Source organism: Maylandia zebra, linkage group LG8 (assembly GCF_041146795.1).
Source record: "Maylandia zebra isolate NMK-2024a linkage group LG8, Mzebra_GT3a, whole genome shotgun sequence".
Classification (NCBI taxonomy): Eukaryota; Metazoa; Chordata; class Actinopteri; order Cichliformes; family Cichlidae; genus Maylandia; species Maylandia zebra.
Window position 1 is genome coordinate 26727432 of NC_135174.1, and position 27274 is coordinate 26754705.

General features: G+C 40.3%; 2 protein-coding genes and 1 long non-coding RNA gene across 4 annotated transcripts; 1 reads left to right on the top strand and 2 right to left on the bottom strand.

Annotated features, from left to right (window-relative positions):
- The first annotated feature begins 1 nt into the window (after position 1).
- LOC143419903 (uncharacterized) lies at positions 2 to 21626 on the top strand. 2 transcript variants are annotated; one of them, XR_013099925.1, is made up of 6 exons: positions 2 to 127; positions 1671 to 2121; positions 3750 to 7661; positions 9261 to 9820; positions 10102 to 10183; positions 21495 to 21626. It is a non-coding gene; the product is annotated as an uncharacterized LOC143419903 (long non-coding RNA). The 2 variants fall into 2 exon arrangements; XR_013099926.1 differs by lacking the exon at positions 3750 to 7661.
- tap2t (transporter associated with antigen processing, subunit type t, teleost specific) lies at positions 1852 to 11795 on the bottom strand. Its single transcript, XM_004565879.6, has 12 exons — positions 11525 to 11795; positions 9259 to 9808; positions 8123 to 8237; positions 7883 to 8013; positions 7427 to 7632; positions 7078 to 7275; positions 6725 to 6853; positions 6469 to 6648; positions 6167 to 6340; positions 5458 to 5617; positions 4296 to 4432; positions 1852 to 2049 (listed from the first exon to the last, which is right to left on the bottom strand). Exons 1-12 carry the CDS (start codon positions 11600 to 11602, stop codon positions 1852 to 1854), a joined length of 2256 nt encoding a protein of 751 aa, XP_004565936.3. The 5' UTR covers positions 11603 to 11795.
- Positions 12988 to 26817, bottom strand: slc16a5a (solute carrier family 16 member 5a). Its single transcript, XM_012923204.5, is given in 5 exon segments — positions 12988 to 18304; positions 21488 to 22327; positions 23418 to 23561; positions 26496 to 26636; positions 26639 to 26817. Coding segments are annotated over 5 exon segments (1428 nt in total). The 5' UTR covers positions 26670 to 26817; the 3' UTR covers positions 12988 to 18032.
- Positions 26818 to 27274: the final 457 nt, after the last annotated feature.

The window sequence follows — 27274 nt, forward strand, 5'->3', positions numbered from 1 at the left end:
GGGACACAAAGCTTGAGCTGAGGTTTTTCGTCTCCAGCAGAGAACTGAGCGACAGGCTGTTAACTCCTCTTCTGATAAGGCTCAACCCGCTTACACTCTCTCACTCGGACGTTGAACCCCTGCCGAAGTAGGTGGATCGATCCGAATATTGATAGTGTCATAGTGTAACAGGGTCATAAATCACATCTTGTTATAATTACACCGGTTACAATAGCAACTCTATTATTGGTGTTGGAAGTTAAACATGTAGCCCATTAAATTGTGTTACATAGTATGAACTAGTGTTAATGTTTTCTACACAGAGGAACTATTCAAAGCTTTAGAATTTGTTTTTGAAGACCTAAGATTTTTTCGGCGTTTACAAATGATGCTAAATAAAATGATAAAGGAGGGGTTCGGCAAAACAGGAAACGTGAAAGTCTTCCCATGAACATAAAAACAAGAAAGCAGATGTAAAAGCCTGCCAAGAACATGCGGAAGTGAAGCCAAAATAGGCTTATCTGCACAAGAATAGAAACATATTTGCAAGTCAAAAATGTGGAAATATCCTTTCATAGCCCTGGAGGGAATTTGGATGAAAACACTTGTTGTTTTTAAATTAATCTGTTTATTTTATACTTGTTTTTCAGTGTTTGAACCTCGTTCTGTTCAGCCAGGTTTTTTGGTATCTTATTCCACTTATTTGGTCTCTACAGCTTTGTTTTCTTTCCATCTTCCAGTAAAAGTTTGCAGGCAAAAATCAGCTTGTCAGTGATCATCCATGGATAGAAAAGGAGGCAGCAGCAGGAGGAGATATTAACATTTAAGTGGACTCCTGCCATAACAGTCCCAGGGATTTGTGTCTCCTCTGCACTGTGGAGCTCGTAAGGAACAAAATCCAGTTTTTGATTTATATAAAAACACATCCTCTAAGTTATCCTTCAGTATACATGAGGTTTCAACATTAAATGAAGCTGACCTCCAATGAGGAAGTCTTAATAAGGAAGAGAAACGACCGAAGTAAAAAACTGGAACGGATCAGGACTCAAAAATTTCCATCAATTTTTCTTCAAAAGCAATTTTAATAAGTATAGTTTAAAAAAGTACATCAGTGAACAAAATCCACTAAAAATAATATTTCTGGAGTTTCAGGAAAAGACACCATGATTCACGGTGGAAACCACAGGTGATGATAACTCTGACAGGAGGAGTGACGAATGTCAGTGACAAAGTCTCACCTTAACAGGAGCTTCTGTTAGAGCGAGGGCTTCTTTAAGGAGTTTAACCCGTGATTCACAGCAAAGCTTTAACACATGGAGCACAAAAGGCAGTGAGAAAAACAGTCCTTGACATTCAGAGCACACCAACACTGAAGCCCTCCATCATTTTAATTGCCTTAAAATGATGGAGGGCTTCAGTGTTGGTGTGCTCTGAATGTCAAGGACTGAATCAGAAAACACTTCATTTTAGAGGACGACCTCTAAATCTGAGTCACTTTATGTCATGACCGTTCTGCTGCCATGTGGAGTATTCATATTTATTTGCATTGTTTACTGGCAGGAAACCCCACATTTTTCCTCTAATACTGCCAATAAATTGCATATATAAACTATACTCTCAAAATGTAGTTACCCATGGTAGCTAAAGGTCATGATTATAATATTCTCTCCACTTCAAACGTTTCCTCCCAGATAAATAAACGAGGATGGACGAGTTGAGCTCCTCTGACCGACCAAACATTGCAGTAACACTTCTGCCGTTTGAAGTTTTCTGATGATGAACAGTTCATTTCTCATGATACAAACAGGTAAACAACATCACTTCTTCTTTGTCTAGAAACGAAAGTATTTGTGCGACGAAAGCACGAGCAGGTCATTGGCTGTCCTGAGAGAACAGCTCCTCCTTCAGACGATAGTAACGCCCTTTTTTGGCCATCAGCTCACTGTGCGTCCCCTCCTCTACGACCTCGCCGTTCTCCAAGAAGATGATGTGATCAGCCTGCTCCACAGTCTTCAGCTGATGAGCCACGACCAGCACCGTCCGGCCACGAGCAAAAATCTCCTTCAGCACCTGAACACAGAAATATGAGGCCACTTCACAAACACAATTCTTTTGTGGACCTCTTCCCCTCTTTGGCTGCAGGTAGTGGTTGTGTTTATTATCAGTTTATCAGCTAAATACTTTCTGGATTAACTGGTTAGTCTTAAAAAAATCAACTTTACAATAATACTAAACTCATAAAACCCTAAAAAATTCCAAAAAGCTTTAGGTTTCCCTTCGACCTGCCTCTGATTCAGGTGTGCAGAGATATCTTTGGGCTATTGTTTTCCATGTCAAGACTGGGGGTGTTGCTGCTTTAAGCTTCTGTGTTATTTCTATTCTAATTTATAGTTACAAGTTTAGCCCCTTCATCTGATTGGTTGCCACTCATAAACAGATGGGTGGGGCTTCTGCACTCACAGCCAGAGCTATGTTCATTCAAGTTCCAGCAACAGGCCCATAAAATTAGAAAACTGTCTTATAGTAATAGGCATCCACACTATTGAGTTCCTGTTTCTCTTTATTCTTTATTTTTCTTTTTCAAGTTGCTTCCGTACGTTTTTTTGGACGTTAACTACTCCCTCAGTTTTCAGCCAATTTTCTCCGTTCAAACTTTAAAAAATTCTGCTCTTTCTGGCTATGACTTTTGGTGCTCATAACTTCTATACTTTTTGAGATATTGAATTTTTTTTGCAATATTTTTTGCCCATTTCTGCCATATTATCAGTGGCCTCACTGATTTTCCTTGCCGGGTTGACCTGTGTTTTAGCTCAGTGAGTTGAGCATCCGTTCTCAGACTGGAAGGCCCGGGTTCAAGTCCCGCTTATGGCAAAATTTCTTTCAGTTAACAGTTAAACTTTTTTAAAACTCTTTTCAGCACAATTTTCAGTTTTTTCACCACTTTTCAGCACAAATACCAGCTTTTTCAGCTGTTTTCAGCAAAAACCTATTTTTAGCAGAAATTCTGCTGATTGAACTCTTTTCAGCAAAATTTTCAGTTTTTTCTGCTGTTTTCAGAAAAAAACTATTTTCAGCAGAAATTCTGCTGATTCATCTCTTTTCAGCGCAACGTTTTGCTTCTTTACCTCTTTTCAGCAGAAATTCTGCTGCTTCATCTCTTTTCTGCAAAATTTTCAGCCTTTTCACCTCTTATTAGCACAAATCTCAGCTGTTTTCAGAAAAAACTCTTTTGAGCAGAAATTCTGCTGATTGAAATCTATGCAGAAGAAATTCTGCTGATTGAACTCTTTTCAGCAAAATATTCAGAGTTTTCACCTCTTTTCTGCCCAAATTCTGCTTATTCACCTCTTCTGAAACATTTTCAGCCTTTCCACCTTTTATCAGCACAATTCTCAGCAGCTTCTGCTCATTTCAGCACAATTGTCAGTCTCTCCACCTCTTCTTTGTGAGAATGAGCTAAATAGCAGCCCTTAGACCAGGAGGGCCAGGTTCGAATCCTGCTCAGGGCAGTTTTTTTTTTTTCTCAACTTTTTCAGCTTTTTTCGGCATACATCTTCAGCGTTAAGGCATCCACACAGCATTTTCGCAGGAAATGCAAATTTTTCTAGTTTCAAATGTGGCTCGCTCATCTTCTCGATGAGCGAGCCACAGGTCAGGAGAGATGCTTTGAGCACAGCCCTGAGTTTATGTTTAGATCACTTCCTGTAACCCCTATTTTGACCACGTGCACTATGAGCTCTGTCATTTCTTAACAAACCTCACACCTACAGAGCAAACACCAACTGATACGACTCTGGAGTGAAGGACGCGAGCTGACAAGTTTCCAAACCTGAAGGCGGTGGATCGGGTGATGAGAGGGACCAGGGTGAGACTGTCCTGAGTCATCTGGGGTGAACATACTCACATCAGGTGTGGGCCACTGTGTGGATTAATGGATTTGCAACCCCGTGACTTTGTCCACTTCCAAAACAAAATAACTTTGAAGGATCTGCATTTTGACACATACTAGAGGTACAAGTTCAGGTGCACTTCATCAAAGAGATTAAAAATCATGATGGAAGCGGTCCAGACTCGCCTGAGAGGAACAGGAGACCAGCCAAATCTAAATCAGGGGAGGTTTGCTTTTTCTTTTTGTGTTATTGGCCCACTGCCCAAACTTTCTCATCGCCAGATATGTAAGAGCAGCTGCTTGACTCACACCCACACACAGAGAAAACCCATTCACGCTTCTTGCTTGCAGGATTTCCTTGTTTGGTCACCGTGAGGAAAGCTGAGGGTCGTATGGAAGTTTCTGAGCTTTATTTTTATATACGTACTGAATGCTGCGCCTCGACATCCAGTTTACTGGTTGCTTCATCCAGAATGATGACCTGCGGGTCTCGAACCAGAGCTCTGATCACGGCGATGCACTGCTTCTGTCCTCCTGCAAGACGACCCCCACCTTCTCCTACATCTGAGAGGACAAACAACACAGACCAAGGTTACAGTGGAAAACATGCACCTGCTTCAGGTTTTTCCATCACAACTTTACAGTTAATCATTACTGAAACATAGCTCGTGGTTTACCTGGCTACCAGCTTCCAGCTGGATATTTTACATCTGTAAAATCTGACTTTCCTTACTTCACATCTGTCAGAAAAAGTTAATATTAACTTTCATAAACCTATCTGCAGCTCACCATGATCTATTTTAAACATGTGCCTCTGTACTTGATTATTTTGTCAACTGACTTGAGCATTTTCTTCTTGTTAGATCACCTCTGTAGCTGTCATATATTTTTATTTCCTGATGTAATGAATGTAATGAAAAGAAAAAACACACACGAGGGGCTTATAAGAGAAATATCTCACTGCAATATGCAGTATGAGTAGATAGAGAAGTAATGTAAAGAAAGGCAATCAAGCAAAAGTAAACAACATGAATCTGAATTTTTCCATGTTGTAGGTATGTACTCATTAATAACACTCTTCAAATTTCAGTGATTATTTTCACCGCTGTGGGCAAAGTTAATATGCAGAAGCGTGCTGGTCTTTCAGGGGTGGGATTTCGTTTTCCCAAGGGGTCACATGATAAACTGGGACTGCTGTGGACCAATAAGCTGAACTCAGTTCGTCTCAATGTTAATTTTATCTCTTTAAAAGCTACTGTTATTACTTTTCTGCTCTACTCCACATTCCTGGAAACTGAGGACATTTGTCTTCAAAATAAAAGTTGTGCATTAATGACACATTTCAAAAGGAGCAACAGACAATTATGTCATATAGAAAAGACAAGCAACCTGCTCGAGGTTCACAGTGCCAGCGGTTACCAGGGGCTCACTGACAGCTCTTTAGGCTTTTGATTAGCTTTAGCAACAACTCAGAACTGGTCAGGTAATGCTCATTTTTCCACTGTAACCAGTGGTTGGCAGACAGTTGCCAAGTGGTCTCTAGACCCGTGTGATTGAGGTGAGGCACAATACCACAGATGGCTCTGTACCTGTGTCGTACTCGTTCTCCATTTCAGAGATGAAGTCGTGTGCGTTGACATTATTTGCAGTTTCTTTCACCTTCTCGATGCCGCAATCCTGCAGGCCGTATTCAATGTTGTATCTCAGGGAGCCAGAGAACAGCACGGGATTCTGGGAAACCAGGGTTACCTGCACAAAGAAAGGATTAATGTGGTTTCACCATTTAAACAATTAAAGTAAATAAGCTGACGCGTCTCACAAGAACAAAACCTGAGAGTCAAAGTTTTGTTGGGCTACATGTGGAAAGAAGGAGGTTCACTGTCCACGTGCTATTTTAAGATCTAGACCTACTAGTAAATCAAATACACTTACACCCTCGTCCCCAGAACTGGTCCAGCTGCTCCAGTCAAACAAAAATTTTCCAGCCTCAAAACTCTGAAGAGTGTTTGAGCTGAAGACAAGACTAGACACGGCAGCTTTCCAAGCAAGAAAAGTCTTTACAGAAACCCTCTGACGACCTCTTTGTGTCATTCATTTGAGGAACCGAGGTCTGTGACTTGAAGCTGATGTTAGATTAGACCCACAGTTTTAAACATTAACTGCATCTATATCTAACATACGATTACATGTTTGCATCAATTAAAGACACATTAAGTACTGAGATCATATGTACCAGGAGCATCCCTACATTATTTGATTTAGTACAATGATTTAAGCTGTACAATGAGCCGTCTGTACCTTTTGATGGAAATATTTGTGTTTGTAAAGGTGGAGCGGCTTTCCATCCAGCAGGATCTCACCCTCCTGGGGCTCATACAGCCTCTTCAGGAGGCTGACACAGGTGGTCTTTCCACTGCCGGAGGGACCCACCAACGCCGTCATCTTCCCTGGCTGCAGCTCCATCGACACTGACTGGAGAGAAGACGTCAGTGCAGCATTCATAAATCTGTCCACCTCTCACAAATTAATGATTAACACCATTCCAACAGTGACACTGTAGGATGAACACAACCATCACTGTAACACTAGGAAACTGTTACCTTCAGGGCAAGTTTCTCTTGATATTTGAAGGTGACATTTTGGAAAACAATTCTTCCCTGCAGATTGTCAGGAGCTAAATCTCCCTCCTCCTTACACTTGGGTGTCCTGTCCAGGTAGCTGAACACTTTGGAAATCACTCCAACTGTGGCCACCGTTTCACCATAGCAGTACAAAATCTCCTGCGACATAAATAACCCGTTGAATATCAAAAACAGGCACTACATGTTAATAAATATCCAGAATGATTCGGCTTACCCTTAAATTGACTGACATGGGCTTCTGATACAAGAAGAAGGACACAAGACTGCCGATGCTGAGCTTTCCGGACGAGATGAGAGTGCGGGCCTGTAACAGCATCAGTATCTTTATCCCCAGAGACACCAGCTAAATAAAGAGAGTTTGGAGAGGAGGGTTACTTGCGAAGGAGCTAAAAAACAAACAAAGCAGGATCCATTATCATGTCAGCACATATCAAATACTGGGGAAATACTAAAATGCTTTAAGAAACCAGGGTACCGTTTCTTCTTGGTGCTTAAATATTAGCACATATGCAGTTAGAGCTGAGAATGAAACATGTTCCCTTGCTTGTAACATGACTGTCGCCTTACCCTCCGCACTAGGAGAAAGACTGAACTGTAGATTCCTGAACGTCTCTTGACTACGCGCATCTGCGCCAGAGCCTCCTGATATCTCCTGATTTCGTCTTTCTCGGCCTTGAAGCTGCGGACGGTTTGAATCCCGCTGACCGTCTGGGAAGCCAGGTCTGCATTCTGAGCTTGGCAGTCCTGAATCTGCTCTTTCAGCTCCTGTCAGACAACAAATCAGGATCAACAAATAAAGTCTTCATGACTCCCACTTTTAATATCCTTGATTCTTTCCAGCTGCAAACATTTTTCTTCCTGTCATCGAAAAAAGATAAAGAAAAGTCTGGCTGTTTTTTCTTCCTTTTACACCTACCTTATACAAGGTGCTGTATTTGTTTTGCACTACAGCTAAGAGTGGCATCTCTATGCAGGTGAGCACAGTGAGCTCCCAGGACAGGCGTAACATCACTACCAACATGAGGAAGGTTTTTACTGTGCTGCGAACCACGGCGTTAGCATTCAGCGCTACCGTGCGGCCCATCCTGTCCACATCAGAGTGCAGGCGGGAGGAAAGACGACCTGGATGGTGAAACAGAGAAAAGGACAGAGTTCAGTAACCGCTTAAATCTGCACAGCTTCAATGTTTGTTTTAGATTATGAGGCTTTTTAGACGCTAGTTTGTCAGGCCAATTGCAGTTTAAGATGACGCTCCATTTACCGAAGGTTAAATCAGCGTTAATATTTTCATTAGGGGAACCTTTGGCATTGTTGACCCTGCAAATTCATGCAGTCCCTAAATATCTTAATAGACATGTCGTGCTCCTCTCACCGGGGTTGTTATCATCAAAGAACTGCACTTCCTGCTTCAGGAGGGTGTGAAACAGCAAATGCTTCAGCCTCTTGTTCAGTCTGGCCAAGGTGCACATAAATATACCACCTCTCATGCCAGAGAAGAGCGCGCTGTTAAGATGGAAAGACAAAAAAATCAGAGAGATGCCAAGTAAATAAATGTTCTTCCTACAAATATCTGAGAGACAAAGAAATGGTGGGAACAGTTTTGGTTCATCACCTTCCGAGAGAAATGAGAACCAGCTCTCCGAGCGCATAACCGAAGCCGGCTTCAAGTACTTTACCACTCAGCATATCAATGACCTTCCCCTGATACAACGGGATAAACGTATCACCTGTGAGGAAAGATGAATGACAGGTACAAAGGTAAACAGGGACAAAGTCAACAAATTTATTAAAAACTTATTTCGAAAGCAGTATTAAACCGTAGTGAGTATTTAAGGACATGTAGTGTGTGGTGGAAATCACATTTGTTACTGACTAGGTTATGAGTGCTGATGATGGACCGTATATAAAGGACAGACTGTGCATTTTTAAGCCAGCCCCCTCTTTGTAGGGGTTTCTTAGCAGAAGTGACAAATCTTGGATGAGCAGGTGGAGTCAGTGTACAGGTGCCGGGACATGCTGCAGGCACGAAAAGTGCTGTCATGGTAAAATCATCTTGCCCAGCCTATTTTTTTAAAATGCCAAAACCTGCACGTGGACCTTATAAAACATGCTAATGTTGACATAACTCGTCTCTCGTATTGATTTGCCCTTTTGTGGACATAAACGAATGGTTCAAATCTGTGCTGGTCTTTGGAACAAATATTCCAACGTGGCTAATTCTGCCATCCCAGCACACAGACTCAGCAGCAGGAATCGATGGTTTTACTCTATCAGTGAACAATGATAGGAGAAAATCTGCTCTCACAGTCTAATTTTTACTTATATACTGTGTTTTAGAGAGGATTTGTAGACTCAAAGGTCCCTTCTCTTCCAGCTGATTAGAAAAAAACCTTAAACAGAGTAAAAGAGAAGTTTTGTTTACTTCTCTGAATTAAGTAACATGCAGGACCTTTCAGGTCTAACAGGATTTGGAATCCAGGAAGAAAAAGACAAATACATACATTCAAGGCCTCCTAACCTATAAACAAACTTCTGCAGCTTCTGTTTCCACTCTGATGCACACAGAACAGCAAGTCCGGTCTCTTAGAAATATTTTATGAGGGAGTGCTTGCTAACAAGCTTGCCCTCCACCCTCTGATCCTAACACGGCTACTTCTGCCTGCATGTTTCTGATCCATAAGTCTTACACTGTAATAAACACATGTGCTCTATCTAACACACTATAAAATGGGAATGTTTTATACTTACAGATGACTCCTAAGATGAGGAAACCGAACGCTGCGATCAGGTAGAGAGTGTCTGGTTTGAAATATTTTAATGTCCCCATAAGCAGCCCACTGGTATCCAGTTTGACGCTGTCCGTTTTTGTTTTTCCATTCCCACTGAGACCCTTTTCCCAAATTAAACAGGCCAGAGATGAGGCCATCGGGCCCAAGAGGAGCATGCTGAGATTGGGAGATGGGCCCGAGTAAGGCTCAGATGGAGATGCTTTAAGGAAGCGTCCACTTTCAAACACGGGAGGAAGAAGGCAAAGGAGCGCCACCAACCTGTGGAGAACAGGCTGGGGCTTTCCATCAGTCAACACAGAGGTGAAAACATGGAGGAAAACCCATTTTACAGCTCCAAAGGCCCACACGCCTTCCAGTCCACCACAGCTGGAGCAGTCGAGCAGCAGCAGCCCGGTCCACATCGATGAACCCAGAACTGCATCGAAAACAAGGACGAAAAATCCTGAGGCTGCCACATCCGTCATTTTACCCTCGGTTGGCGGTGAAAACGCAGGAGGCTCAATCGGATCCTACAACAGCAAGTATTACAGTCACTCAGAAAAGATGTGTTAAAATCTAGATTTACTTTATCAGGAAAACAATTATATTTCCCAAACGTGTGTCTTTTTGTAAAATATTTAACTATTAATCCCAATCATCTCAATGACAGTGGAAACTGCCAGAGGGGGAAAATCGGGCAAACAGGACTTAAGGTTCAGAGTTAACTATTGCAGGTGTGAGCAGCTCATAGTGGGAAGGTGATTCTTTTGAACTTCACCGTTCTGATTGGTTGATTTGAGTATCTTCTTTTTCTCTCTCTCAGGAAAATAGTTAAATCAGATTGAAAAGCTTCTACTTCAACCAAAAACCGTTCATACAGGAAGCAAACGGCCATTACCTTCAAGGTGAGCGACTAACAAGGAGTGCACAGGAAACCACTGACTGGCATATGACCTGGTAGTAAATACTACATGGAGCCCGGACTGTCCACTAGTGGCCAACCATCATCTGCAAAGCAATGCATGATGAGTTAATTGGTCCCTGTGTAAATGGTCCTTAACATTTTTCCTTCCACAAGAAGATGAAAATAGAAACGTAAACACTAAATAGACATTTTCTTTATTAATTTCTATCTGGTTTCGTTTAGTTTCATTTAGTTTCTAGTGTTTGCTTAATTTGTTTCATCTTCTTATTTTATTTTTTTTCTCCATGTAATTCTGTTTTAAGATATTCTATCTCATTGGTACATAATTTGCGCAAGTTTAATGTGTGTATGTATGACTGTGTGTGTGCCTGAATTACTTTTGGTTAATTTAGGACCTTTTGCTACTGTGGCCCAACATTCATTTAAGTGGTTTTATAAGAACATAAATATCGATAGAAAATATCAGAGAAAATAAAAAGTAAAACTGAACTGAAACTAAACCTTTCCTATTCCAAAATGGAAGGATCAAATCTGGCAACAGAGTGAAACTAGCGTAAACTGAAACTAAAAATTTTAAATTAAAAAAAGGTAAAGTAATATGAAATTTTATACTGTAATAACACTAGTCAGGAGCCTAATTTTTCATGACTTCAGAGGAGAGATTACAGTACAAACACAGCGCTTTGTGAAGCATTTGGCTCACGATCATGAGGTCATCCTCAAGCCTCAAACATCTGGACCAAAACCTCACCTGAGACGGTGTAATAACAAACTGGACCAAACTATAAAAGGCTAAAAATAACCACATTTCCTCTCTATTTGTTATACTTTGTGTCGTTTTTTGGTTTCAGTTTTTGTTTATTTACACCCACTCTCGCAGTATTAGGGTTACTCTCAACAAATATATCCTTAATCACTGAATAAAATATGCAAAAAAGTAAAAATATAGGTCCTGCATTTTTAATTTAATCTACTCTAAGTACCACAGAGACACATTTTGTGACTCCGGGGATAAAACGGTGCTGTTTTTCAAACTGTCTACATCACACTTATGGAAAATATGAGCAAAACGTTAACACTAATATCTGTTATAGTTATATTAACAAAGCCTTACAGATATTTAATGCAACTGGAGCATAAAATATATCTGCAGCTGCTGGTTCTCATTGTAGCTTTCTTAATTGAGGTGGTAACTTCAGTAATAGGCCGTTTAGGTTACCTGCTCTCCTACCTGCCGTTTCACATTTACCTGTGTATACACCTGTGACGCATTAAAATGTATTTAAAATTGAGTTAATCGGGATTGATTTAGATTACCTACCGTATATCTCTCTCCTCCACAGAGCACAGCTAGCTTAAGTGTCTGCAGCACCCGCTTCACTTTTACTTTCACTTTCATTTAGCTGACACCTGCGCGGCTCAGACCACGTTAAAAAAAAAAAAAAAAAGAGCGACATTACACAAAATATCAAACTCTGTCCTCATGTCTGTTCAACTATCGTTTTTGTACCACGAATCAACGTTTGTGGGACAGCTGTGGAAAGTTTTACACTAAGAAAACGGCTCATTTCACACATTGGCCACAAGATGGCAGCAGTTTGCGTCGTTGCTTATGCTGCTGGAAACTACTTCCTCCCTTTCACAATAAAGGCACGGCGGTTTGTTTAATTGTCTGTGTAGGAAAGATTTACACCCTTTTGACAGTGTGACACTAATTTTGGCAAAAACTCTTAAAAAAATGTTTTTACATGAAAGTTAGGTTTTATATATTTCATATGACAGTTTACTGGTGAAAATTCCCATTTTTGCAATTTCTAAAAATAGTATAATACATAAAAGCATAATAATAACATTACACATGATTCTTGTAGCATAACAGGGGACACTTGGATGTCATTTTCTTATCATATTGCCTGGCCTTTACAGCACAAGTCAGATCCCAGTTTTTTATATTAATTTAGACAGACAGACAGACAGACACTAGTGCAATTTTACCAGCATCAGCAGAGACCGATCAACCATTTTTGAACAATTGATCATAAAATGTTGACACCAAACTTTTTGACCATGAAAATTTTTTTTTGTGGAATTTATTAATTCTTATAAGAAAATATAAAATCAGTGTCAACCCTTTCATACTATAAGAAAAAATAAACAGTATACAGGCTTATATTTGATAATAAAGCCTTGTATTACATCCATGTTGATATTTTTTGTTATTTTTGTTCTAGTTTTTAAACAAGCACTTATGAAAACAAGTTTGAAGAGAACACATATAATATAGTTTTACTTTCTCCTCAGCATGACATTCAATGATTCTTGCACATAGAGAGAGGACCAAGTTCAGCAGGTATCATATGCTGTGGAGCCCTAAGGACTATATTAAGGGTATTATAGTGTGTAAACACACAGTGTCACTGATTGGGCCAAAGTAAAAATGTCAGCAGAGAAACAGAGTTTCTCCCAAGTGTCTCTTATCCATTTTTATAATTTTATTAGGTATAAAATCAAATGGTCTTTTTTCCTAGTAAGATCAAACTTTGACTGTTTCCACTAATTTATTGGGCACTTACCAACAACTGCTGGGCTTCAGGAGCTTAAATCCCTCTCAAACCTTTTTCAGTATACTTCAAATAAATACGCACCAATATTATGTGTACTAATAAAAAATAAGAAGAACATTAGTTCTCAGTCTGAGAGGCTGTGTTTTATTCTCCAATAATAACCGAGGCACGTAAAAATACATAAAATTTAAAAATTTAAAAAAATCCCAAGAGACATCTCTGATATTCAAACATTTATTTTCCAGAATCATAATATATAAATAAAGAATTTATAATAAAGTTATTTGAATTAAAGCAAGACAAGCATCTAAAAATTACTAAAATCCTCTGTTGGTGCTTACATCTTTGTTTACTGCAATACAGTTTATACCTGAAAAGTGTATTCAATACTCTGTTATAATAGCTTGTACTTGTAGTGTGAGCTGTGATCAGCGCCTTTGAAATATTCCTTCGAAGAAATGTTTCAAATGTCTGACATGAAAAGCGAAACCATCTGCTTCTTTGTTTCTGAAAGCACGTGAAATTATCAGTGTGGGTAATTTTTACGAAACACGGCAGCTATGTAAAAAGGCACTGTTGCATTGAGGAATGAAAAGCAAGCACAAGAAAAGAAAAACATCATTAATTCACTGCTATTACAGTACATGTTAAATTGCTATATATGACTCTGAAGTGCAGGCAACAATTTTCTAGGTCCATGTTGAGTGAACCAAACAGCTCAGCAAGGTGGGAAGAAAATGTATGATTCTTCTTTAAAGAAGCCAAAAATAATAAAGTAATATATCGTTTACTACACCTTGTTAAAATTCCCTCTGAGGTCTAAGCACCTCTAAACACAAAGCTCCTGTTTATTCCTGAAATGCAGAATCTGGGTCATTTCTCACCATCGATGATGACTTAGACCTCACAGGGCTATCAGTCTGCTTTCCTTTTCATCTTTATCATTCCTGAAACGAACCAACCACTAACAAGAATAAAAGCAACAATAAATTCATGCTACAAGTCTGATATAGCTCCACTGTTTCACAGTTCATTCATTGCCACGAGTATGTATTCATCCGCAGCTGAAAATAGACCCAAACAAATACGGTACTTACTCCCGCTAAAAAACAAACAAACATTTCATTAAAAAGAAAAGAAAAAAAAACGACAGCAGTGATTCGGCGCTTTCTACGAACAAAACCGGACTTGTAAAGTATAGTTGTGGTTTATTTTAAAAGATATAAATTTTGAGTTTCGCTCAGACCGCTCCTGGTAATTAGCTTTTAAACAAGCTGAACATAATCGGTATGGCTGTTCTCCAGGTTGGCAATGCCGGCATGTGATGCTGCAGTAAGTAATCAGTTGTTATCAAACACGAGACTGAGTACGGGATGCATTGAACTTAAATTTAATAAGGCAGAGGCTTTAATATTGGGAACTGTGTGTTTATCAGTGTTTTTGTGCTGTACAGACATAAATCAGGTGAGCACTGACCAACAGGTGCGGCTTCTCAAGAGTTATTTTGGCGCACAGCCAACACCAACAAAGGTCTAACCTTAAAATGATTTAGATGAATGAAAGGCTGGAGTTACAGCAGGACACATGAACACCATGTCAGGCACTGCACATCATGTAAACTGAATAACTGCACATAAATTTCAAAAATTCTTAAACTTCACATGCTGTGGAAATATCCTGACTTCCTGCCTTTCCTGTGATAGTTTCCAGTGAATAAGTGAAGGAGAATAGATGGAGTTTTTCAATACAGCTGAAATATAGCTAAAGTGGCAACTGATAAAACAGTTGCGTGCGCAAACCAATAACGCATTAAACTGAGGTGTTGTTTAAATTTTCATCCATTCATTTATTTTCTTAATCACTTATCAAAGTACACCTTCTACAGGTCACCACAAACTCACATTCAGAGCTACAGCCTTTTTTTATTTAGCACCAGTCATGTTTAAAAGTATTCACACCCCTGAAATTATCTGCCTTAAACCATAAAAGTGTCACGACACTCTGCTGTGCAGCTTTCGCTTAGTTTCACTGACACGGAAGGGCATTAAAGCGCTTCACGCCCCTGTTTACTCTGGATTAGGTATCAGTGATAAAAATGTGTGAGCGACAGGTCTAACTGTGCTGTTCACATTGCCATTAAAGTACACGGTGTTCAGTAATCTGTGGGTACTTTACGAAAAAACATGAAGTCCAAATGTGAAAAGCTTTTCTATGATTGTTAACATCAATGTGTATAGTGCAGTCTGCTGGCTTAATCCTCAGGCTATAACAAATTGTTGGTTTTGGTCTTTTAAGATGTCTTTATAATGTCATAAGTACAAAATAAAAACAACCCTGATCCATTAAAGGGGACCTATTCTGCTCATTTCTGGCTCCATATTTTTATTCTTTTACTCTCCCAGAGTAGCTTTGCATGATTCACAATTCAAAATAATCCTCATTTATCTTAGTGGGCTTTTCTGCTGCCCCTCAGCTCATCCTCTGTCTCAAACCAGGTGTTTTAATTCCTCTCCTGGTAAGCCAACTTTCTACTGATTGGCTGGAAACTGAAGTGGGTGGGGCTTCTATGCTCAAAACCGCAACTCAGTTCTTGAGACTACTTTCAGGCTATCCCCTCTAACATCATACTTAAAGTAGAAATGGTGTTTCCCACAGAATAAAAATCTATTCTTGGTTTTGTTGAGAAAGAGGTGAAAGGACGCCGTCCTAAACTGATAAATAAATAATATCAATCACACTTTGAGATAGAGGTGGGCGATAGAAACGATATACGATAGAAACAATATAAATTTGGCCAAGATAGATGTAGGATGCAACTGAGTTTTGGACCCAGATTACTCCGCGAAGCTCCTCACTACGGCAGCCGTAATGCTCCGACAATCCATCAAGCAGTGCGGCTTACCAAAGTTGTACTAAAACATTTTTAACAGATTTCTGCAGCCAAAATCGGTTCGAGGTCAGTAAGCACAACCAGAATTCATACATAAGGCACACTCTCGATTTTAAGTGTGCCTTATAGTGTGGAAAATACGTTATACAGAAGAAAAGAATATATCGTGATATACATAGTTACCGCACATGCTTCAAATTATATCGCGATATGAATTTTAGGCCATATTGCCCAGCCCTACTTTGAGACATTAAATACCGAGCCATCACCTGGCTCTCAAGAAAGTTCCTCATCCCACAGAGGAATGGTCTACAAAGAGGCGCCCACACAGAAAGCAGAGACTGAGAAATTGAGTGACGTCGAGCGACTTCTTGTGAAGTTTAACTTTGCGGTCAATGATTAAAGCAACTGCTGAGACAAGAGTGAGAATGCAGAATAGACTGATACGAGAGGTGATAGACGCAGTAGGTGGACAGAAGTGCTGAGCCACCTACACATTATACCTACAGGAGCTGCTAGATGCCGTGAAGCTCCTGGTGCACAGCTGTTGTGCTGATGTTAATGCCAGGGAGGTTTGGAGCTCGCAGTATATGCCTCAGCACCCAGCAACCCCATTCTGTAACTGTACGTGGTCACATGGCTGAGCTGCTGTGGTTCCTAAAGTTTTCCACTTTGCAATTATATCACCTAAACTTGACTGTGGAATAGTTAGGAAGGAATCTTGTTACAGGACAACTCTGGAGTGCACTGAGCTCATTCTTTCACAAATGTTTGTGAAAGCAGACTGCATGACTGGGTGCTTGATTTTATGCACCTGTGGCAAAGCAGGGCCCATAAACTCTACATTAGAGAGTTACCTAGGCAAACAGAGCGAATGTCCTCTAGTGACCAACTGTCGACTAGAGCTGCCCCTCGGGGCTGTGAAAGAGCTCCAGAGCAGAACTAGTACCAACCTCCTGTCAGAATAATGCTTTGACCAGCTTGCCTGTAGAGAAAGGACTAGAGCTAGCTGTTTAACAGCGATTGAAATGTCAAAATAAGAGTGAGGGGCTTGATAGTGATGTTAGATGGCTGTAAAAATAAAAAAAATGATTGCAACATATACCTGTGTTGCACACCCAAGTGAAGTCTAGGTGTGGGAAACACTGTTCGAAAGATCTGGATGAAACTCAAATCTTTTGGTCATTGGTTTTGGCTGTATTTAACAACTATTCACCACTGTAACATGACAGGAAATAGAAAAAAAACATAACATGTCCCTCTTGATAAGGCCTCACTAGGTTGCTGCACCACAATGTTTCCCACTGATATTACTGCACCGTCCCCTTCCTTTCTGTTTCAAAGCTCAAGAGTATCTACTCTCTGTGTCTCTAAGCTCATCGTACACTAACACACCATTGAAAAAAAAAAACTGTTCCAGCAAACAACTACTAAAGATTTGATTTCTCTAATGAGGGATTATGTACGTATCTTGGCTTATTAGAGTGATATACCTCATGTGTGATAGATTGTGTAGATAAAATCAGCAGCATTTGACAATAAACAGTACAATCACGTCGTGGTTTTTAAGTGCACATCTCTTGATGCAACCTTGGTCAAACAGTGCAAACTCTTCGTTAGGGATGGGTACCGGTAGGTTCTGACATAAACGGTAGTAACCAGACCGAAAAGCAGCACACATTTCGGTGCTTTTTTTTCTGAGCTGTGATACACTTCTTCTCTGCGTGAGTAGCTTAACGTTGTTCGTGTGTAATTTACGTTGAGTAGGCTAACCACGTTATTACATTAATGCATGTAAGGTGAACTAGCAAACATCATCATAGCTACATGCGGCTGTCTTCTTGTTTGATGGCAGATACTCCCTTCACCCTGGCCAAAAAGGCTAAAATGACCGAAGAAAAAGTGGAAAACAGTTAAACATTTTTTTGGACAAAGTTTGTGTTTTTTTCCATTGTTTAAGCACTGCTTCCAGCCAAGAGTGATACCATATATGCCCTATAGCTGCAGAAAAGGCTAACATTGTTATCTTTTTACAAAAAAAACAGCTGAACATGAGAGGTTTTTGGATCAATTTTGTGTTCTCCATTCTTTAAGCACCGGTTTGAGCACCGTTTAAGCACCGGCACCGTTTCAAAAGTACCGGTTTGGCACCGGTATCGGATAAAACCTAAACGATACCCATCCCTACTCTTCGTACTATTTGTTCTGACTTTTATGGTGCTCCAGATGTTAGGATGTGTGGCATCTTTCAGAAAAATAAACCTCGACACATCTGACGCACCAGGCAAGCGGCCGCAAATATTAGGAATCATTTGCAGAACAGTCTGACCGAAGGTGTGACGTGTGCTAAAAGGTGACACACAGTGTAAGCAGGTTCAGACGCTGGTGATATACTCCGCCCCGTTAGCTGAGGCCTTGTCTTTATCTCCCTCTGTGGACACGCTGCTGTATTGGCAACCAGGAACGATGTCAATCGTAGGTGCCGCCGGGTCGGGAGCCGTGGGTGGCTTCACCTGATTCAGCGCCTTCCTCTCCTTTTTATCCAGCCAGCAAAACGACACCATAAGGAACACGGCGGATGAGGCAACAACGGCACTGCAGGCAAAAAAAACATGGAAATAGTGGCCCGTTCTGTCAACCAGGATTCCTGGAAATAAAGAAAACATCAACAGTGTCAGCATTTTGACTCATGATAGCTTCTCGTCAGAGACGTCCAGAAATCCTTGGCGGTTTTTCTTGGCTAAATCTGTTGTACTAATCTTGTTTCATAGTGCAGTCCTCATAAGCGCAAACCTGTGGAAAATCACTGACCCAGAGCTTACATTTGTCATCCCCAGGGCAACTGTGGCTACAACTGTAGCTTGACTCCACCAGTGTGTGAATGTGAGAGTGAATGAATAGTGGAATTGTAAAGCGCTTTGAGGGCCCCGAAAAGCGCTATATAAATGCAATCCATTATTATTATTATTATTATTATTAGAGGTCAGTGTGATATTTGTTCACAGGCAAGTTCTCTATTCAAATCAGCATAATATATTCTGACTCCACCAAAAAAAAAGAAAAAGAAAAAAAAGACATCTTTTCAAACTGTGTTTATCTTCCATAACTGTGACCTCGGAAAATCCTTTTCCCCGTTATAATCAGCAGCACATCAGGTCAGATGTACAAGCAACATAATCCTGCCGTGACTTGTCTCTGTGGTTATGTCACTGTTCAGCTGGAGAAGCAGCCAGATAAACAGTCTAAGCATAACTGTCATCTGAGACGGAAGCAGCCCTGAGAGGGAGAGGAAGCCTCTGCCCTTTTCTCACTCTGCTGCAGCTCGAGCTCGCTTCTCCACTGAGAAGAACAAACTGTTTTTCTCTCTGTGCTAAATGGCCTCAACACCCTGCAGTGCCGCCTCCTCCTTCATTTCAGCCGTTCACATAACACACATGTGAAAACATTTGCACTGAAGCGTATGCAATCACACATGAAGGCTTTACTTTTTTGTTTTTTTATAGGTTGAACCAGATAAAAGGAAAAGATGAGTATGGAGCAGGAATTTAGATGGAGCTGGATTAATATTGACTTGCTGGCTTTTAAACTGACTTATCTACAGCAACAAAGCTCTGCCACTGATCAATAGAGGTCAGTGCACTGTAACTTGATAAGAAACATGAGGATAGATGAAAAAAATAACCATAAAGAAACAACCTGGTGCAAAAAATGGATGAAAATTCACCAAAGACTCAAACTATCATGTTTTTGTCATATGTTTGAGTTTGCGTTCTTTTGGCCTCCACTTTTATTTTGAAAGTATTTCTGCCACGAGATTAACTAATTAGAGAGACGAGTTTTCAGTACAGTGCTCTTTTAGCCTGGCTTGATCTTAAGCTGAACTGTTAACCTGGTCTGGAGTTGTGGTTTAAAATCATCGGCAAACTACGAATCACTAATGCTTTTCCGCAGCATCACGCACCTGTGTGAGTGGAGCACCTGTGCTACCCATCATATATTTTATATTTTTTACAGATCTTCATTATCTGATCATTTCTCTGACTGAAGTAGGCGGCGCTGAATCTGTCCGTTTAGTGAAAGAAAACAGCTAAATGATGCCTGAATTACAAACTTTTATGTGAATATAGAGTGAAGCAGTCGGCATGATAATCGCTCATTCTTACGGGAGTTTTATTTTTTGTCAAATCAGCTTCTGCCAGGAAAGCCTGGCTATGTTGAATTTGCTTCACCCCTCAGATCGGGGTTTGATGATGTTTCTGTGGCGTTTCTGGTTCTTGTGTCTGGTTTCTCCACCTTTTCTAATCTGAGTGTGCTTATCTAATCTTATGTTTACCTTTGTTAGAGTTTCTCTTTATGCTTCTGCCGTTACCCAGCCTCATTGTCATTTCACATTTGGATTGTTTCCATGCCTGTATTGAGCAACACATTTACTTCATCAAACGCACCTTTTGTTGTTACACCTGCCCTGTCTGAACTATGATACTGGTTACCTGGGAATAACTGAGCCTGCTTAACCTCCTAGGACCTGGCGTCCACATATGTGGACATCACATTTTGGGTTATTTAGACCAAAATACTCTATTTTGCTGTACAAGGGCCTGATATCCACTTACGAGGACATTATACTGCTACTGTTCTATCAAAATTTTAAATTTTAGCCATATGTGGCTCTTATTTTTCATAAAAACAAAAATAAGGTAAAAAAAAAAAAAATCTGGTAATTCTTTGTTTTTACATTCATCAGACCCCAATATGCCAAAATATCAAAGAGAAATTAAAAATGCATGCCGTGGAAGAGTTCGGGTCTTAGGAGGTTAAGACCAACTGATTTTTATATCACATTTTCCAGACAGACCAGATTCAGATTTCGTCATGTGTTGCATCTAACCATAACAGTTTCATTTTTAATTTCAAAAGGAAGGTCACATTTAGGCCACTGTTGAGCGGTCCACTGTTGAGCGGCCCACTGTTGAGCGGCCCACTGTTGAGCGGCCCACTGTTGAGCGGCCCACTGTTGAGCGGCCCACTGTTGAGCGGCCCACTGTTGATTGGTCAGTTTTAGAAAGATATGTTTGATTTTGTAGCCTGTTGGTCTTTTTTTTTTTCTCGAAATCCATTTTAAACTAAGCAATAACTTTAAGTGACGTGAAGTCCTGAGAAAGGCCAAAGTGGGTATGAAAGGACTTTTAAGTCACTGAAGATAAACTTCTATAGAAAGTATTTTCCCCTTTTTTGGCAACTTGTAAACAGTCATGCATTTTTGGCATTGCTCCATCACTCAGACTCTTACTGGTAAAGGTCTCAAGTTGTTATGAGGCTCCAGCAGCCAAACAAAAAGGTGTCAGAGTCCTTCCTTTTGTTTGTCTGGAATATATACTACACAAAGTTCACAGTAACACAAAGAGGAAATACTTTCTGTCTACCTGAGACCATAAATTAGCTTCAGTCTGAAGGTTTAATTGTATTAACAGGGCTTTGGATTTTCTCCCCATCCCTTATACTATGGTGCTCTTAGATGGAATCTCCTTAGGGCCAGTATAAACCTGAGCAAACCTGTTCCAGAGTTCATGAGGTTGCCTTGAAGTCCCTGAAAAAATTTAAGCCAATCCTTTAAGCAGCTCTTTAGCTGTTCCCCCAGTCCCATACATCATGCAAAATCTAAGCCAGTGATGCAGAAAACATGAAGAGAGACTACAGGCAAAAGTTATTTTGCATATTTATACCTCCAGGGTTTTTACTGGCTTTATGGTTATGGTTTCATGGGATAAAAAAGTGTGACCTACATTCTCTTCACATCTCTCACTCATGATAATATCTATATTTCCTTTACCTGCCAGTGGAGGCCCAATGAGCAGCGTGACACTCTCCATGACAGCAAGGAGGCCAAGGGCTGAGGGAAAGCAGCTCATCTCCACTACATCCATGAGGACAGTAAACATCAGGGAGCCCACCACGCTCATGGAAAGCCCGTAGATCACCACGTAAGCCAGCAGTACATGGAAGCTGGGCCCGATGCAGCAGATGCTGTTACTGAGCCCATTGACAAGCAAAGCTGCAGAAAACACGTAAACGTGTCGCCCTTTGAACCATGGCATGTTAAAGACGATGCCAAACGGTGGCCGCACCACGATGTTGACGATCCCCAGGATGGACAGCAGGTACGCAGCCTGACTCGGCTCCATGTCATTTGCTGTGGCGTAGGGAACCAGATACACCAGAGGTACCACAAACCCGAGCATCGTCCACGTGATGCCGATGGAGTACACGCGGTAGCGCAAGTTATTGCAGAACTGATTGAAGGCCATGTGTTTGCTCAGGAAAGCTAACATGGAGCTCCAAATCGTCCTCGCCCTCCCTTTTTTCTTGCTCTCACTATTCTCATCTGGCGGAGGAGGTCCGTGGTTCATCAGCGGCTGGCCACGATGCCTTTTGGGCTGGAGGGGCCTCATCACAGCTCCACACACACAGCAGTTCAGCAGGACGGCCCCCAGAATGAGAAAACTTCCTCTCCAACCGTACTCTGTATGGAGGTAGTTTCCCAGGACAGGCAGAGCGCACAGTCCCAAGGCGGTGCCCGTGGAGGACATGGCGTTGGCAAATACACGGCGACGCACAAAGTAGTGTCCCAGGATTGTCACAGCTGGTTGGAAGCTGAAGCAGAAACCAAGACCTGAAACAATGAAAGATGAGTGACATTTTTATTATCAGCGATAGTGCTAATGGATTATAAAGTATAAATGTAGAAAAGTTCTATTATGTTTAATCTATCCTGAGTAACACTAAATGTTTTTTGCTAATGCTTTTATTTTTATTCTATTATTTTTATTATTTATTATTCTAAATTTGTCAGACCTCCCTTCAAGGTAACCTCCTTGTGCACCTCTGGACAACAGCTGGTAGAAGTCATGTACTGACCATTGTGAGACCATGTGCGGTGATTTAACTGCAAACCTCAAACTAAAACATTTAGCTTTCATTTTTAGGATTAGGGCACGTGATGAGAACTTATACTCCAGCTATGACAAAGCTTGAAGTGTAGTTCATTAGGACAGAAACATGACCAGGAAACATGGTTACATGAGCAACCTCGGTTCTATGAAACCATATTCCACTATGGAAAACATGTTTTATCTTAGACGATTTATTTAGTTTAAGACAAATACTTTCAGAGATGGTCCACCAACCTCTTATATCATATTCTGGCCCCAGACAAGTCACTCAACATCTGTGCTACTATACAGATCTGACTTACTGCGAATTCGTCCACTCCCAGAAAATTAAATCATGATGAAAGGTTTATATTTTGAAACACTTGCAGATGCATAAGTCCAAGAGGAAAGACATGGAAGTAGTCCAGAGGTACCTTGGGTAAGGCTTCTCCTTTTATGCAGGGAGTACCAATGATAACATTTTAAAAAAAATAAGATAAAGCAGTAAAATTTTTGTATCTGTATCTTTAGGAGTTTACCACAAAAATGAACAGCCACAACTATGGAAATTAGACCAAGGCTGTTATGAAGTGAAATTAGAGTTTTAACTTCTTTTGAATGTCTGTATGTCAAATTTAAGTGATATAAAAGATGTAATGATGCATTTACAGTTGTCCAAAATCTGTCTGCTTTGGTCTACAACAACCAAACAAATATTCGGCACAGCTGAACTCTACCTGTGCCTGCCCTTTGATGCTCGGCAGGTAGCTGTGTGTACCCATGGCAATGAAATGTGTGCTGGGATAATAAATCTACTGAGTGCTTGCTGACCTGTAATGACCCCGGCGGTGATGTAAAGCTCAGTGATTGACTGGGTAAATGAGCTGGCAGCCATTCCAAGCCCGCTCAGGACCCCTCCCAACATGATTGTCGCTCGGCAGCCAAGTTTCTCCACCAACATGCTACAAAAGGGACCTGTGGATCAAATTTAATGCTCTTAGTTTAATACCAGAACCCGAGTGGGCAAAGGCCTTAATCCTCCAGCACATTTCACATAACTTGTAATCTGCACCGACTGGATGACCTTCAAAAGAACCGAACATATGACTGAAAATATGTCTGCTCATTCATTTACACTGTGCACAAGATGACACATCTGTTTCTTACTCACCTGCCTGCCAGTGAGATTAGATTTCATCTTACACTACCTTTTGTGTGTAGATTTCTCAATCTCTAACACATCATCCTGACTCACCTGCCTGCCATGAAAAAAATCTCACTGTGTATACTTGAAAGCTTGAGCAAATACAGCAGTGTACACTGTTTAAAGGTCACTAACAGGGGTGTCAAATTTAACACGGCCTATCTCTGTTGTTAAACAGCAGATCTGCTAGATATTAATGGGGGAAAAATCACTGAACTAACATGTTTAAAACTTCAGTTTTTGCGCCATTAAAAAAAAATTTAATCACGCTATTCTTTATCAGAATCTTTTAGACTGTGTTTATTCTAAAGTTACAGTTTTAATAACTCATGAATCACTTCTTAAGCTCACAAATCAGGCCTGGGACAAGGCTCCCTCATGCAATTTACTGGAGATAAACCTAAGCCTGTCCAATTAGCTCTGAGCCTCTAAAAAAGCTAAAAGTCTGCACAAGTCACATCTTGACTGTTTGAATAGAAATGGATGCGAAAAAACAAAACAACTATTATTGTGTACATCTTAGACCAAAACATACATTTACCTCTGGTTTGTTCAGAGCAGCATTAAAGGATGAGTCTGACATTACTGCATAACATCCTCATCGTAAACCTTAAAAAATAAACTTGAAGTGCTGCTGTGTTAAAGCTTTCCCAAGCCCATATTTTTCTGATGTGTATCAAATGGCATTTTTATGCTCTAGTTCTGCTTTTACATTTCATAAATAACATAAAAGCTAATTTCCTCTTCATCAAAAGCTCCTGTATTGTTGATCTCGTTGTTATCGGTCAATCTAATATTGCCACATACAACAATTATCACTATCTGTATGGGTTTTTTAAAGATTCATTATAAATCCCGATTATTTTGACTAGCTTATATATTATGTTCATTTTACTATCCCCCCGTGAAAGGGATGTTACGTTCTGTGTCTGCGTTTTGTTCAATGCATGTCGCCTGTTCATACTTAACAGTCATCGTGATGTAATGTTGTTCGAGTAAACAGTAAACGTGTGAGGACTTTAAATGGCCCTTATGAAGGGTTTTTGCTAATAGTGTGCTGTATTTTCAGAAAATGGAAGGAAGAAGTTTGAAGGAGAGGAACTTAAGTTGCATAGGAGTGCACTTAAACAGGCAGTTACCAGTTGTTCAGGTGTTGTAGGCCACAGGCTGCTTCTGATCAAACGCTCGCATATAATTGCATTTTATACTGAATGTGTGAACTCTTCCCTCATCTCAAATAAAAACTATGATGCTTATTACTTTTTTTTGATAAATGTTGTTGAAATTTATTTGGGAGTGAAGAAATTGTAAAGAGGAGGAACTTTATCCAACCATTGCGATAACACTGAGATAAACCATGGGCTGATTTCCACTATCTTTTTATTCTAGCATTTTAAATATTGACAGTTCAAAACTTATAAGACAGATAAGAAGTTGCACTATGTGCACCCGCTCATCACATAAAACTTATTTCTAATCTTTCTAATGAAGAAAGGACTCTTGGACATAGATAAAGGACCATAATCCTTCCAACTTGTGTTTCCAGGGGTTAAATCTCCAAACTAATCTCCGTTTTTGGATGGATTTAAAAGGAAGCCAACAGAATAAGAATAATTGTGTGACGCCTTCTTGTCATAAATCTACAATCTGCGGATATGAAGATGATGAAGATATGAAGATCAGAAATTAAAAAAAGTGCTATAATTTGGTCCCTGATTTTAGTCTCTGTCTCTCAGTTTTGGCCCCTGTGGATGGATTCCTCCACCTAACAGCTGTGGGTTGATTTGCTTTATACCCGATCCATCTGTATACAGGATTAAGGATGATATATACAGACTTCTATAGTTTTACAATGTCATACTCATAGTAAATCTACTTTGGATGGATACAACATTATGGCTTATTACCAACATCCCTATGGAGAATATAACTGAGATTTATACTTCTAGTACCTCGCTGTTGAGTTTTTGTTGGACCTCTCTGACCCGTTTGGCCTGGGGGTGCGAAAAGAGAATGTAAAATGTGGGTGATGTCACCGTGGCTATATTCATAATTTATATACAGTACATTTTATTCTTGGTAACCAGTGTCTATCATGACCCTACACAGTACAGAGAGGATCACGGTAAATAATAAGTCAACAGTAATATCTTCTGAAAGTCAGGAAACATTAGACCTTAGATAATCATGCCAGACTAAGTACGTCAGTTTAGTTTTGTTTAACTGCTATTAAAAGTGACAATTTATTGCTAAATCAGCTATTTTAAACTAATCTAATAAATCTGAAAGTTTTGATTTATGATAGGATGAGCTTCTTTTGAGTTTTACTTTTCATCAGCACAGGAATGAAGACTTCAGAAGGAAAATAGCCACTCTAAGGTTTGCATTATTTCTTCTGTCAATGAAACACTTGAGGCTGTGGGAAATGACAGGACTGCAGCTTCTCATGGAATAACCTTTAAATCAACATCACACAGCAAGACAGGTTAAAGCATCCTCAGTTTCTCTCTCTATCTGGTTTCATACTTTCCCTGAACAATAACAGCAACTGCAAACTAAAAACTACCCTCAGGCCAGGGGGCATTAAAGGGCAACTTCAGTAGTATGGTAAATTCTAGTTATTATTCTCTTAAATTACACCAAAATGAGTAAATTAGGCTTGGAAAAACTTGGGTCTGGTTTATTTCCTGGTCTTCTAGCTTTACCTCCTGCATGAAGCGCTGACGTCATGATGGAGGGCACCCAGGAGGTTTCGCTGTTGGTTGCGTGGAACTCATTCTGCAAGTCAGTGTAGAAGATTCCCACGCAGGAGGGAAATGCCAGTGTCAAAGCCAGGACAAGTATAGTGGCAACCAGCACCATCCAGCCCCAGCCGCCATCTGGAGCTTCGACTGCTCCTGTTACAGCCACGGATACTCGGCGCCCTCCTTCCTGTCCCCTCTCCTCCAATTCACAATCATCAGCCTCCTGGATTTTCTCATGGTCCATACCATTGGCCTGCTGGAAGACCTTGGAGGCCTCCGAGTGGAGGATGCGATCACTCGTCCCGCTGATTCCATTTCTCTGAGTCATTTTCTGCTTGGCAGTTCAGGCAAGGCTCCTGTGTTAGTTCTGGAGGGTGTGTGATTGCACTTGCTGTCCATGTCACTGAAACTGCTGTAACCTTTATAGACCCTATAATCAAAAAAAGCAAACAACATGTCAGGTATAATTGTGAGTGGTTTTCATTAGAAGTAATGTTAAACTTTGGCACTAGTTGGACTATCTAAATAACCGACAGACATACTGTGCTGATCTCCATGTGATTTAAACCAGAGCCCAACTGATACATAATTTTCAATCTCGATACCTATATTTGGTGTTTTATAAATCTGATACTTGTATTTTTTTTATCTTACTAAAATAATGCGATAATGCATTTAAAAATCAATTAATTTTACAATCACAACAAGTTGTGGATTACACCTTTATGTTTAGCCTAAAT

Bases quoted from the DNA above. Each gene is read 5' to 3' on its own strand.
- tap2t (XM_004565879.6), bottom strand. From the start codon at position 11,602: ATGAAAGTGAAAGTAAAAGTGAAGCGGGTGCTGCAGACACTTAAGCTA. The intron at 6,341-6,468 runs GTAACAGTTTCC...TCTTCTCTCCAG, and splicing joins AAGAGAAACTTGCCCTGAAG to TCAGTGTCGATGGAGCTGCA. The intron at 5,618-6,166 runs GTACAGACGGCT...TTCTTTGTGCAG, and splicing joins ACAAATATTTCCATCAAAAG to GTAACCCTGGTTTCCCAGAA.